We start from the raw sequence: 15,568 nt of genomic DNA, 5'->3' as shown, positions 1-15,568 counted from the left end.
AAATTACAAGAGTTTCAAAAACTATCACAATTATGGCGGTCTTCCGCCCGCCATTTATTTGGTTTTTAAAATTTTCGACATTTTTTCCAGAATTTTTGTTCATTTTGTTACAAAGCCACTGGTAGAAGCTTTTGTCAATTTCAGGTAAATAACATAGACTCCATATTGGGGAACAATATAATAGGTTATTTAATACGTATGAATGATGCAGTTGTATTCTAGCTTCCCAAGAAATGCTTATTGATGAAAAAAGATATCAGGACGTAAAAAGTGAGGCTAAGTTCGTTACGCAAATAAGCAACTGCGCTTTGGATAGGACCCATCTTATAAAACATTAGAGATAGAGCAAAAGTTTAAATGTAAATAACCTTTCTTACCAAAAATTAAAAATTTAGTTTGAAACATTTGGAAAATTTTTCGTAAACGCCACTGTCCAACTTTAGTAACTATTTTCTCCAAAACTGTAAGAGATAGACAGTAGGAAAAACTTTATCGACTGTTGACACGGTATTGGCACTGGTGTTATTCATAACATCAATTAATAATTGATCTAGTTCGGAGCATGCATTCTACATAGGTACATAAGTCACTCAGTTGCTGTACGTTAGCAATATTTAAAAGGATTTTGGCCTTCCTCGCTTATATTACCCGGACCGATCAGATACACTCTGCAGATAACTAGCACGAATCAAATCGTACACGGCACTCAATCAAGAGATGAAAAATACTTCTTAAATACTATTACTTAAGGCGTTGTCACTTGTGTAAAATGTTATCATTAGCCATTCGCAGTTGAAAAGCAATTCGTACTTTTTTAATTGGTACAAATAGTACAGAGCGACGTTTCTAGATTCAGCGATTAAAACAGAGTCGGAACTGTTGCAAATCGTTCATAATCCCCGTTAAATTTCTGCTAATACATCTGTTTTTCTTTGTTGATTAGGGATAAATAGTTCCTCAGCTTATTCGCCCAGTTAATTTTGATACGTTGTTTTCAGAATTACTTAATGCTAGCAACCTGTTGAAGCATATACGAGGGAGTCGGTTATCGTCCATGCCTAACATCATACACAGTCACTTTATACCTTTCGTTACTGCTAAAACTATTAAACCTATTTAGCAGATGTGGTGCCCGCCCATATTTCCGATGAGTAAAGTAAGCTACTTAAAACAGATAACTGATATAAATTGGTTCTTGTGTTGTGCGATTGCATACTGGCTTTGATCATGACTTATTTCACTAATGACATGGCTGAGTTCGATTTTGCAATATTTTGGTTGCTTGCGTTTAACCACAGACAGGAATTACTAAGCACAACACCATTGTGTACTTGTGTTCTTGTGTTCTTATTCTCCTTTTTTACGTCTTGAGCTCACTTAAATTTCAGCTTGATATTTCCTTTCGTTTATGAGCTATCGTGACCACAGACGGGCAGACAGACGGATAACCGAGAATGGATTAATTAGGTGATTTTATGAACATCTATACCAAAATATTGTTTGTAGCATCAATATTTTCAGGCGTTACAAACTTTATATATTTAACGTTAATGTTACGTTATATATTTCAGAAGTACAATATATACAAATTATATATCAATTAAAAACTAGTTTTTAGCTTTACCTTCATTGCTAATTTATTGCTGTCATTTATCAAAATAGGATGTCAGATTTCCTCCACTTTCCTTTAAACAGATTATTCTATCCCCACTTAACAACCGTTTTCCTAACTAATGAAGTTCCCGCAGTTTCCTGTTAAGTTCCCACTTAGCAAACTATCCCCACCTTAACAGCCACTCAAAATATACATCATTTATATAACAGGCTGATAAGTCCCCGGTCTGACACATATATGGCGTCGCTAGTATTAAATGCATATTATTTTTATATAGTACCAACCTTCAAATGATTCGTGTCAAAATTTGACGTCTGTAAGTCAATTAGTTTGTGAGATAGAGCGTCTTTTGTGAAGCAACTTGTGTTATTGTGAAAAAAATGGAAAAAATGGAATTTCGTGTTTTGATAAAATACTGTTTTCTGAAGGGAAAAAATACAGAGTCCGGAAACTCATTATCAAGCCAAGTTTTTGCTTCCACTGTATTTTTTCCCTTCAGAAAACAGTATTTTATCAAAACACGAAATTCCTTTTTTTCCATTTTTTTCACAATAACACAAGTTGCTTCACAAAAGACGCTCTATCTCACAAACTAATTGACTTACAGACGTCAAATTTTGACACGAATCATTTGAAGGTTGGTACTATATAAAAATAATATGCATTTAATACTAGCGACGCCATATATGTGTCAGACCGGGGACTTATCAGCCAACCTATTATGTTATTTTGTTAATAATTTAACAATAGCTTATTTCAATCACCAGTACAAAGCGATTCAATACTAAACCAATACCGGTACAAAAAAGCTTCTTGATATTTTCATACTGGTTCAAACGAAAATTTATTTTAAAATTAAACAATTCAAGAAAAATAAACTATTATTTGAAAATTTGATTAATATTACAAATACACTTGGATTTATCAAGCTAAGCTACGAGTATTCACGTTCTTTGGCATACATTCGTACGTTTGTACAATTTTAACAATTTTGAAATTAACTCAGGTATAAAAAAAAAGGCACCCGAGCGATGGAGTTAAAATATTCTCACATGCCTTATCTTGGTAGAATGGATTCTATTTTGATTGGTTTAAACCATTTCACATATGACTATTGTTACTAAAATGGTTTTATATAATGGCTCCCGCTAGGTTATACCTTTATGGGAGTGTTAGTTACTTTGACACTTAATAATTGTCCAAAGAATTATTTGATTTTTTTGACATTCATGCCAGATATGGAAAGAAGCCAGTGCAGAAGGCGAGCGCTAAAAATTAATTTAATCGTTGTAGTAAAAAAAATTCCTGTTTTTTATATCAAAATGAAAGTAATTTAACTCGGTTATTAGCACTAGTTAAACCTTATTAGTTCATTAGTTCACATGGACCAAGCTTTATATAATAATGGGTGTTTCACTTGAGAAACTACTAGAAATGACTAAATAAATTTTATTATTAATAACAAATAATAAATAGAACAAACGAATTCTACACGAGTTTCCACATTAAAATGGAATAATTATCGTGGTTTTTTTTTTTCGTGTTTTTGTAACTGCAAAAGTGTTATTTTTCCCCCCTGTATAAAATATATGTATTTTTTAAAACAGTTTCATGATGGGTATACAAGTTTATGAAACATACAGTAAAGAATCTTATGAAGAAATTCTTCCCCTGTTTTTTTGTTAATTAAAAAATATATTTGGTGCATTAAAACCTACAATATGAATGAAACAGGAAAATTTTTCCACATAAGCATTGTACAAATTTTTTCATAACCTTCTTTTAAAAATGATTAAACGCTGAAACAATGAATTTCTTACCTTCTAATTTAATTACACCATCTGTGTCACCCAATGAGTTTTTTGCAACACATTTGTAGGAACCAAAATCTTCAGGGCGTACGTTTCGTATCTTAAGCATCATATATTTCGTGTAACCACTATCCATGGAAACTGATTCATATTTTTCACCTGAAAAAATAAATTGTTATTTATTATCAGCTACTTGATTTGCGAGGTTATATTTTTCACGCAGAATACATGCTGTTAAACAGACTACTCCAAAATTATCGCATAGGGAGAACAAGGTGTATAGAGAATACAGCTTGAAAAAAAAAAGTTGCTGTACAATTTTTGGAATCGATGTACACTCCCAAAAAATGCACGAAGCAAGTGTAAAAAGTTACCACACTTATTTCTGTAAAACATATTTGTCAAATTCATGATATTACAATATTTATATATATTTAATATCGATAAGCGAGACAAACAATTTTTTTTACAGTAATTGTACTTCTTTTTATTGCATCTATCTCTATGAACTAAATGTTTCGCTAAAGTGAATAAATAAACATTGTAAATACATATTTCTTGCCAGACAAGAACATATACATACGTTTTTAATGGTTAAAACACTATAAGATATATTTGATTAATACAATGAAATTCTGTATTAGTTCCACAAAATTTTTTTTAATGATATATTTTATACTGTTGTAGCATTAAAAAATATATCGGTTTGTTCTTGTTTGTTGTTGGCAATCAACAGCCATTGTCGTACCCCAGGAGTTGTTCCAGGAAACGTTAGAGCTTTTCATTATTCATTTAACTTGGTATTACCAAGGGCAGGGCTTGCTAACACCAGGTTCATCCTTAAATGTAGATCCCAAAACGAACGGTTATTTCCACTCACAAGTAAATTGTTATAATGTACTAAAATCAAATACTTAGCTTTAAAATTATTTTAACTTCCTCCCTTTTTGCAATTTAACACTTAATGACTTTTTGTATGGTAATTAAAGATAATACCGGCGGAGACTGTATTTAATTAATTATTTATTTATTAAATAATATTACAATTCGAAAAAAATGCTAATCTAAATATAATTTGATCTTGATTCACAATTTATATAATAATTATTGTTTAGTCAGCATTATGTCCCTAGGATCTATTGATCATGCTCTGAATGCAATAATTTGGGAACTAATGGATATTTCAGGATACTACATCCTTCCCCCTTAATAAAAAAAAGATTAAGTTTTGTTGAATGAAATCGATCTTTGTTTTTGTCTGGCTTCGCTGCTAGTGATGCTGCGGGTTATTCGTCTGGATGGTGTGTAATCGGAACTATGTGATGATGATGGCGTCGTATTTTCAATAATTATTTTTCCTTCTTCCTCAGAAATGAATTCGTTTAGATACTTTGCAATTGCAACGCTTGAGGGATGAATTTGATTTTTAACAGCATTACCAACTCCAAAATAAAAGTTGTAGTATTTTAATTTAGTACCATTACCATTGTCGTTATTTGGACGTTTTCTTTTAAAATATCGAAAACATTTCCCGATGAAGAACCATATAATTTGGAACAGTTAGAATTTGTAAATTAAATACATGCCCATGAGTGATATATATGATGACACCAGAATTTTAGAATAATGTAATATTGAGTCTTCATCTTGTATAAAGAACGGCTTATTTAATTGCTGTTGAAGCTGTTTATCGAATTGATTGAGCCTGTGTTGCGCATACTTTAATTCTGACCACATGAGTAATCTTGATTGGTTCCAATTTTATTGAATATAGTGTGGTTTTATTAATGTTTTTCTTTGCGCAACAATCGTCTTCGGTGATGTCGATTTTCGGTATGAACATTTTCAGCGTGTGGTTGAATAATGATAACTGAGGTTCCATTGTATAGAAATTCGAATGAGCTTTGCAGATATCATTTATTGTCAAAATTCCAGTATTTTGTAGGATGATATCGTCGTCTTCGTCGTTCATGCATAGTATGAACGTAGGTAGTATGGTTCACTGTGTTGGGTTTGTTAGGATGAACAACCATTGATTGTTGTAAATTGGTTGCCAAATTTCGGTGGTTGCGTGTAACGTATTTGTTTAACATGTTGGTGGTATTTCTTTTGTTGTGATAAAAAGTAAGGCTGTTTCGCGTGTGTCTTCTACTCGTTCTAGGGATATACTTATATGATAGAAATAAGAAATTCCGTTGCATTGGACTCTTGACAGTTTTCTAAATTATTTGATAAAGCATTCTGTGTTCTACTGCGAGAAACTAGCTTATAATCGAAATCGTTTATTACATAGGTAAGGAATTCGGGATTGATTTTATGTTGAGCAGGTAAAGGATATATTTTATAAAGATCAAAGTTATCTATAGAAGTTATAGGGACTTTACTTATTTTGATTAATTTATCGTCAGTCATAAATGCTTTGGGGTTAGTAATTTTGTAATAATTTTCTAAATTTAGTCAGCTTACATCTAAGGGTAGATGATACTTGACTGTTGCTGGGAGTTCATCGAACAAAGTTTGAGGTGAGATAATATTGTAGTCTATTATGCCATGACGTGCTAGAGATATTGTCATTGAATATTTTGTTATTTCCTTTTGAACCATATCATTAACTTGTTTGATTAGTAATAAATAATCAATTAAAGCTATGTGCATAGATTGTCTCATTTATTATTCTCTTTGATTCGGATATGATACTATTAAGAATTGTAAAATGAAATGTTTGTATTTAATTTTGCTTTGACTATATCGAGAACAAGTATAGTTTGATTTATATTTTTAATAGTGTCTGATAATAGGCGAATTCGGCTTTGCATCAATACGTGAGTCTGGTTTTGATCGTTTATTACAGATTCAATTTAGCTTTGATAAAATTCAGCATCAGAACTATCTGGTATCCCAAATAACCATTTGATAGGATAGCTTGCAACATTTACTAAGCCTCTTTTGTTTCTATTGTTTAATGAAAAGTGGTGATTATCAATTTGTTCTAATTGATTTCTTAGATCTAATATTTGTGATTCTAACCTGATTAGCGTCATTTTACATGTAAATGTACAAAAGGAAATAGATTCGGAAAAATATGTAGTTGAAATATCAAGCATGTTATGTACGGATGTAAGATTATAGTAATATATTAAAGAAATGTACTGATTAGCAATTTTTGTATTGCATAGATTTAAATAAAGCAGCCTCCTCCAACTGAATTGATGATATCAACATCATCATTGGAATTATTATCATCTGTATGGACAGCATCTGAAAAATATGGTTTCAGTAAATTATAGTGATTTGTTTTAATTCGTTTTTTATTCGTAAAGTGCACGTATTGTTATTTTGAATTTGGACTATTTTATACGTTCGACTATAGCTTGGGACAAGCTCTTTGTCATGACGGGATTTTCGAATTGCGTTTTGCAATAATACCAATTGACTATTTTCGAAGGTTTTTATTTAGGTATTTTTATCACATTATTGCTTGCTTTGAGTCCCTGATATCTTTAGTCCTTTTCATCAAATCTTGCGTAAGATTCTGATAAGTTGGTTTTTCCTTTGGCTTTTCAATAGCTCTCGGTATTTGAGGAGCTTTACCAAAAACGAGTGTAAAGAGTATTCCATTGGTGGAGCGATTTGTATGTGTGTTATGGCTATGAACTGCCTAGTTTACTAGTTCGTCCCAAGTTTCTGATCTCTTATCTATGTAAGATCGTAAGAAATTTTTGATGGTGGAGTGGCTACGTTCTATTGAGCCATTGGACATCGGGTGATAAGGGGAACTTTTTGTTTAATCTGCAATAATTTAGTTAATTTCTTAAACAATTTATTTAAAAATTCGGTTCCTCGGTCAGCCAGTATAATATAATATTTTAAAAAGTAAATAGTGCACACTTCAGAAGTTGCTTCTGGAATTGGATAAGCTTGCACAAATGCTGTTAGCTCATCCTGTATAGTAAGGATATAAGGATTTTCGTTTTGTGTGATATTGTATGGTCCCATGATATCTAGTGCAACGGAATCATTAAAGTCATCGGCAATAGTGATAATAACTAAAGGTGTTTTATATATGTTAGGTTCTTTAGTCATTTGGCAAGTTTTAAAGCTCTTAACGTATTTTTCGGTGTCTTGTTTAATTCCGTTCCAAAAGAATTTCATTCTTATTTCTTGGTGTATTCTCGATATGCCGGGCGTGACCTGATAAGATATTCGTATGGTAATCGTTTCGAATTTGAAGAATTGATCCCTACTATGATGTTTTAAATCTCCTGCAGTAATTTTGAATTTTATTTTGCCAGGCATTATATAATCTAGCATAGATTCGAAAGTTTCCTGTTTAATGTTTCACGATATACTTGAAATATTAATAATGTTAATGTCCGTTTGATTATTGTAGCTTAATAACCGCGTCAGGCTGTCTAGCGTTTTATATAGATTCTCATATTCAATAATTTCACTACGTGATTGTTTTAAAAATAGTAGATATATTTGCTGATCTTGCTTAGTAGTTTATTATCTCATTTAATTTGACACCTTTAAGATTACACTGTGTTGTAACGTACATTGAATATGGATTATTCAATGACACATTTGTTGAGCACGGAATTGCAAGGTTTTTTATTTCATAAAATGGCATAATTATTTTTTCGTAACGTCCAGGTTCTAAATTTTGTTGTTGAAATTATTTAAATAAATTGAAGTTCTTTGGTACAGTGTTTACCTGCAGTACAGGATGGCTTAATGCATGCTAAAGCCAAATACCGAACGTTTACTTAAGCAGAATTCAGTTCATTAGCTTAAATCAATTTTATATTGATTTTAATGTTATATGAAGCTTAAAATTAATACCAGAGACTGTATTTAATTAATTATTTTATTTATTAAATAATATTATAATTCAAATAAAAATACTAATATAAATATAATTTGATTTTGATTCACAATTTATATTATAATTATTGCTTATTCAGCATTATGACTTAATGATCTATAGATCATGCTCTGTATGAAATAATTTGGGAAATAAAGTATTTTTCAAGATACTACACCATATTATACAGTGTTGACCAAGAAAACTTCTAGTTTTAAAAAACAGTCTCCGAGATCATATTTATTATGTGTATGATTGTGTTAATTCAAACAAAGTAATTATAATTTTATGGTCGTCTTCTCTATTATATATTATTAATATCTGGTTAAGTTTTATAATAACAATTATAAATCAAAACACCTAAATCATATCTTCTAAAATCTGAAATGTTATCCTATCTGAAAGAGAAAACTCTATAAGTTTTATACTTTTAAAAATTGTCGTAACGCTAAAACTCCATTTGAGTAATCACGTGTGGTCACGTTAAATACAAGAATGCAAAAATGTTACATTCTTCAATACTTCTAAGCTAGAATTTGTTTCAGGTTGTTTACCTCTCTGAACTGAATATAATAATAATAGCATTGAAATATTCAACATAAGTTATGGTTGAATAAATTTTACTGTTATAATAATAATTTATTTATTTTATTTTATTGTATTAAGACGATGTCATACACGTTGATTAATTTTTCAATCATAAAATATATCTGCTTGAAATAAGCTTTCTATATAAATTATTAGATTTTGTTATTGATGATGGATTATCAATTTTTATACCCTGTGTATATGTAATATATTTTCAAGGTATCTGAAGTTTTTTTCGCTTAAAAGTATTGATGCTACAAACAAAATTTTGGTAAAGGTGTTCATCAAATCACCTAAAGAATCCGTTTCTGGTTGAATTAGGTTTTTTTTAATAAACTTTTTCTTTTTTAATTAAGTTTCTTTTTTTTTTTATTTGTTTATTTATTTTCACCGAAAATAATTTCTTTATATATTTACCCTCGGTCATGTTTTCAAAATCTAAATATAGTTATTCCGGTAACTTATTTTTCCTTCGAGGCGATTATAATGAATACAGACAGCCTTACTATAAAAGTGTAACGATAATCTTGGAGTAAAATTTTTTTCTTTAATTTTTTTATAAAAAAAAAGTTTTTTTTTGAAGTGAGTTTTTGCAGAATGAATTATGTAGGGCTTAGATTTTCGTTCAAATAATGTTAACACAGTGAGTTTTGGTTAATAAGATTTTGAAAAAAATGCATCGAAATTCGTCCCTCTAAAGCATGTTTATATTTAAAATTCTGTCAAGATTTTTTAATATTATGACTTATTATTTAAAATTAAATTTACTTTATTACTTTTAATCATTTATTTTAATAATTAAAGGGCAACTGTTAATAAAATGAAGTTTAAAGATGTAACGGAGCAATTAAAAACTAGAATCAAAGTCAAATTTATCTGTTTTCGTAAAGTTGGCGTTTTAACGTTTTTGAATAAAAAAAATGGTTAGCATAACTCGAAATCCTCAAAAAAATTCATTATAAAGGCTAATTTTATGAAAAAGGCGAATTTCGATATTTAGTCTACAATTCATAATATATCCTTTTATATGAAGTCTGTTCCTTAAAATAAAATAAAAAAAAAAACTGGCTGTATTATACAAAATATGTAAACAGAGAATTGAGTCAATAATATTCTCTAATTTCAAGAATCGGTCAAAACCTGCATGCTAAAAATATTTTTATTTATTTAAAAAAATAAAAATATTTTTTAAGAACACACATATATATATTGTTGGATTCCCGTCGTTAGGTTTCCAAACTAGACTGCTTGGGCAGGGCTGTCACCAGGTCAACCGTTTGAAGTACGATTCCGAAACTTGTATACCAATAATTAGGGAACTTATCCTTGGATGTAGGTCCTTGGTTAATTATCCTTGTATTGGCAGGCACGTCCTTTTCTGATATAACTAGGCTACTAGTATATTATCTAGTTACGAAGTTGACTTACGATTGTTGATTAATTACTTATTTCTTGAATACTAATTATCGACGTTAGGCAACTTGTTTGCCTAGAATGTTGATTAATTACTATATCTTTGAATATTAATTATCGACGTTAGGCAACTTGTTTGACTAGAATGTTGATTGCACTGACTCTAATTAATTAACTTGAATATTTTTAATAATTGTTAATATTTTAATTAATAAAGTTTAATTATTAAAAATATTTAAGTTAATTAATTAGAGTCAGTGCAATCAACATTCTAGTCAAACAAGTTGCCTAACGTCGATAATTAATATTCAAAGATATAGTAATTAATCAACATTCTAGGCAAACAAGTTGCCTAACGTCGATAATTAGTATTCAAGAAATAAGTAATTAATCAACAATCGTAAGTCAACTTCGTAACTAGATAATATACTAGTAGCCTAGTTATATCAGAAAAGGACGTGCCTGCCAATACAAGGATAATTAACCAAGGACCTACATCCAAGGATAAGTTCCCTAATTATTGGTATACAAGTTTCGGAATCGTACTTCAAACGGTTGACCTGGTGACAGCCCTGCCCAAGCAGTCTAGTTTGGAAACCTAACGACGGGAATCCAACATAAATTGGTGAACAGCGGTGGAATACATCACATTGGAAAAGGAAAATTTCAACATTCAATGGTTCACAGTAGTGATTTGGTTGTATTTTAACGAAGCAAACCTCCTTTTGGACTGCCTTCCGACTCAACTTCGTTGCGAGCCTACGAAAAGTAGCCCTTCACTCTCAATCGTAAGTTTTTATTTTAACATATTTGTGTTCATCCTCAAATCCAAATATTTAAATATCCCTTTAACAATATTTTAAATTCATATAAAATATTCAATTTAAATCAAAAACAAAATGTCACGTTCATCTTCTCCTGACGGTCAAAATATTTCAGAAGATGAAATCGACAATCAAATCGATAGTCATTTAAAAATGCCTATTTCATTCTTGTGCAAATTAATCACCCCATTCAATGGTGATCGCGAAGAAGTAGAAAACTTTTTACTCAACGCAAAACACGCACACGAATTCGCACAGCAAGATCAAATCGTACCTTTATTCGCGTACACTCTTGCCCAAATCTCAAGTTCAGTAAAAAATAAATTGAATTTATCTGAAATAACAAATTTCGAAGCATTAAAAATTGCATTGAGGAGATTATTCGTCGATCACACTCACTATACACAATTAATGGAAGATTTAGATACGATAAAACAAAAATCTAACGAAACCATTACAGAATATTACACTCGTCTCGACAAATTAACAAGTAGATGTATATCTGCTTTAAAAACGAAAAATGATAATCCGAATCTATTATGCGGTAAATTAGCATTTATCAAAGACACTGCATTAAGACGATTTATCTTTCATTCACATCCTGATATTTCACGCGTATTAAGAATTCATACAAAACTAGATAACTTAAACGAAGCATACAGTATTGCGATATCAGAAGAAAAAGCACTTCAGATGTACAAAAAATCATCTAACAATTCTTCTGAATCAAAATACTGTAAAAATTGTAAAACAAAATCTCATAATACAAAAGATTGTCGTTCAAAAAATCGTTCAAACCATCACGACAACAATTCAATTTCAGACAACAATTCAAAATTCTGTAGATATTGTAAACACAAAGGACATGAAATATCAGAATGTATAAAAAAGAAACAAAGTGACGAAAGACGAAATGCACAAAACCCTCACAATCCAAAAATAAATCATTTAAACTCAAGAATGTCCGACCTGAGTGTCGTAGAATCGGACAACTCAGCCAAACCGACACAACTAACACTCCAAATGCTAGATTAAAAAAATTAAAATTCTACTCAAACAATTCAAAAAATAAAGAATTTATCTTCCTTATCGATACAGGAGCTACAGTTTCTTTAGTAAAACATACTAACGTTACAAAAGAAACTCCATTCGATCCTAGACACGAAATTACATTAAACGGTATCGGAACATCAGACAACACAGTAAATACGTTAGGTAAAGTTCAATTAACGCTAACTGCAAACACATCTTTTGAATGTAAACATAATTTTTACTTTGTTGATGCAGGAAAAGTCAATTTAGAATTTGATGGAATAATCGGACACGATTTTCTTTCAAAATTTAATGCGAATATTAATTATTCAACAAACACTTTAACTTTATCTCACACTCCAAGTGAAATAATTATTAAACCTCGTATCCATCAAAACATACCAATTAATGTAATCAGTAATTCTACTGGTGTCATAGATAAATCAAAATTAAATCTACCTGAATCGATAATAATATCAGATAACTTCCTTATTGACAAAAATACAAAATACTATCCTATTATCAATATTTCTGAACAAGAAATCAAAATACCGATTCCCCAAATAAATCTAATAGAAATGGAAATAATTCCACAGGAACAAATCCTCTCGCTATCCAAAGAAAATAGCTCTAAAATCAATAAGGCCGATCGCCTATCTCTTTTAACTCAAAATCTTCGAACGGATCATTTAAACCGCGAAGAAAAAGAATCAATTTTACAAATTTGCAAAAATTATAAGGATCTCTTTCATTTGCCTGGTGATCAATTAACTTATACAAAAACTGTACAACATGAAATAATCACCACAGATCCGACTCCAATATTCACGAAAACGTATCGATACCCAAAAGTACACGAACAAGAAGTGAATAAACAAATCGAGAAAATGCTCGATCAAGGCATCATTCAACCCTCCTCATCTCCATACTCTAGTCCAATCTGGATCGTTCCTAAGAAACAGGACGCTTCAAAAGAAAAGAAATGGAGATTAGTTGTCGATTATCGAAAGTTGAATGACGTAACTATCTCTGATCCATACCCGATCCCCAATATCGAAGAAATCCTCGATCAACTAGGCCAATCAGTCTACTTTACGACGATTGATCTCTGTCAAGGATTTCATCAGATCAAAATGGCTGAAAAGGACAAAGATAAGACTGGCTTCACCATTCCCTCGGGAAAATCTGCGGGCCACTATTCTTTTAATCGTATGCCATTCGGATTAAAGAATGCTCCTGGAACCTTCCAAAGGTTAATGAATACCGTGCTTAGCGGACTTCAGGGCATCAAATGTTTCGTATATCTCGACGATATTGTGGTCTACGGGACTTCATTAGAAGATCATAACGAAAAATTGTGTTTAGTATTTGATAAATTACGCGAACATAATTTAAAACTTCAGCCAGACAAGTGCGAATTTCTTCGAAAAGAAGTAGCGTATCTTGGGCATATTATTACAAACGACGGAGTCCGTCCCAATAACGATAAGATTGACGCAATCACAAAAATAAAGCAACCCAAAAATCCCAAGGACATAAAATCCTTTCTCGGTTTAATCGGTTATTATAGAAAATTTATTCCGCATTTCGCGAACATTTCTAAGCCACTAACATGTCTTTTAAAAAAGGATGTTCCTTTCATTTGGTCAGAAAAATGTCAATCCGCTTTCGAAAAATTAAAAACAATCCTTACAACAGAACCTATTCTCCAATATCCGGATTTCAATAAACCGTTCATCCTTACAACTGATTGTTCGAACGAAGCATTAGGTAGTGTATTATCTCAAGGAGAAATCGGTAAAGATTTACCCATTGCATATTATTCTCGAACATTAAATGCCGCGGAAAGAAACTATTCGACAACAGAAAAAGAGTTACTCGCGATCGTTGATTCTGTAAAACATTTCAGACCCTACTTATTTGGTCAAGAATTTACCATTGTTACAGATCACCGCCCCCTTACGTACCTCTTTTCGTGTAAAGACCCCTCTTCACGACTAGTCCGCTGGAGGCTAAAATTAATGGAATATACTTATAAAATAATATACAAGCCGGGAAAAGTTAATTCAAATGCCGATGCACTCAGCAGACCAATACACAGCATAACCAATAACAACGTTACAATAAATAGCCTAACAAATAAAAATTTTAAAAATTTTCAACGTTTTCATCAAGAAAACCTCGATGTAAAAGTTCCTAGTAGAGAAATATCTACACTAGAAAACATTCGAAACCTAGTCGTACCTTATTCTTGCGACCTATCTGAAAACAATAATTATTCATACTATCTAGAAAAAAACTGTCCAACCCTTCATAGAAACTTCACGAATCACAGACCAGGAGAAGTAGCAATCGTAAATTCAGACCAAGAGAAACAAAGAATAATTCTCTTGTTCGTAAAACAATTTTATAACGACATAATCGACTACAAAACCTTATTTAATTGTATGTTAAATCTTAGGTGCATTATGCATTTACAAAATTTGGACAACATTACAATAACAAATATTTCGTTCAATAACCCTATTATTAAACTAGAAACGTTCTATTCAATGATCCAATACTTATTCGAAGACAAAATCGTAAGAATTCTTCAGCACGTGAAAATTAAAGTCACTACACCCGAAAATATAGAAACGGTATTGAAAGAACATCACGACCATCCATTAGCAGGCCATCCAGGCTTCAATCGAATGTACGACGCGATTCGAGAAAATTATTCTTGGGACACTATCAAACAAGACGTACAAAATTATATAAAAAAATGTAAAATTTGTCAAACAACAAAAACAAATTTCAAACCCAACAAGTCCCCTATGATAATTACATCAACCTCTAGTTCATTCAATGAACAAATTGCGTTAGATATTATGGGACCCTATCCCGAAACGCCAAATGGAAATCGTTTCGTCCTCACCATACAAGACGATTTAACCAAGTTCATTCAAGCATACCCTCTATCTAGTCACAATGCTGAAATAGTAGCCATCCATCTCCTTAAATACTGTTCAATTTTTGGATTTCCTACATACATCCTAACAGACCAAGGAACGGAATTCACATCCAAACTATTTAAAGAGATCTCCAAACTACTCGAAATCAAACACAAACAAACAACGCCATACCGACCACAATCGAACGGAAGTTTAGAACGTACCCATCTTACCCTACGCGATTTCATACGATGTTACGTCGATAAAAGTAAAGACAACTGGGACGAGCTGCTAACATTAGCCACTCACTCTTATAATACCCACAAACACAAATCCACTCACGAAATTCCGTATACTCTCGTGTTTGGAGAAAAGCCTAAGATTCCATCACAAATTGAAAAGCCAACCAACAAACCAACTTACTCTAATTTAGCTCAAGATGTAACGAATAAACTAAAAGTAATACGTGACACAGCTAAAGAACAATT

General features: G+C 31.3%; 2 protein-coding genes across 2 annotated transcripts in view; both read right to left on the bottom strand.

The window, feature by feature from the left end:
• The window catches only part of LOC123302110, a 160,009-nt gene extending 156,432 nt beyond the window's left edge, over nt 1–3,577 (bottom strand). Inside the window, exon 1 of the mRNA XM_044884898.1 lies at nt 3,436–3,577. Within this exon, the coding sequence (XP_044740833.1) occupies nt 3,436–3,562 (127 nt within the window). The 5' untranslated portion in view covers nt 3,563–3,577. The remainder of the gene's footprint in view (nt 1–3,435) is intronic.
• The window catches only part of LOC123302819 (lachesin-like), a 1,791,741-nt gene that overhangs the window by 1,133,954 nt on the left and 642,219 nt on the right, over nt 1–15,568 (bottom strand). The window lies entirely within an intron of this gene.

Source organism: Chrysoperla carnea, chromosome X (assembly GCF_905475395.1).
Source record: "Chrysoperla carnea chromosome X, inChrCarn1.1, whole genome shotgun sequence".
NCBI lineage: Eukaryota > Metazoa > Arthropoda > Insecta > Neuroptera > Chrysopidae > Chrysoperla > Chrysoperla carnea.
The sequence above is the reverse complement of the archived record's forward strand: the minus strand, read 5'-3'. Positions and strand labels throughout refer to the sequence as shown.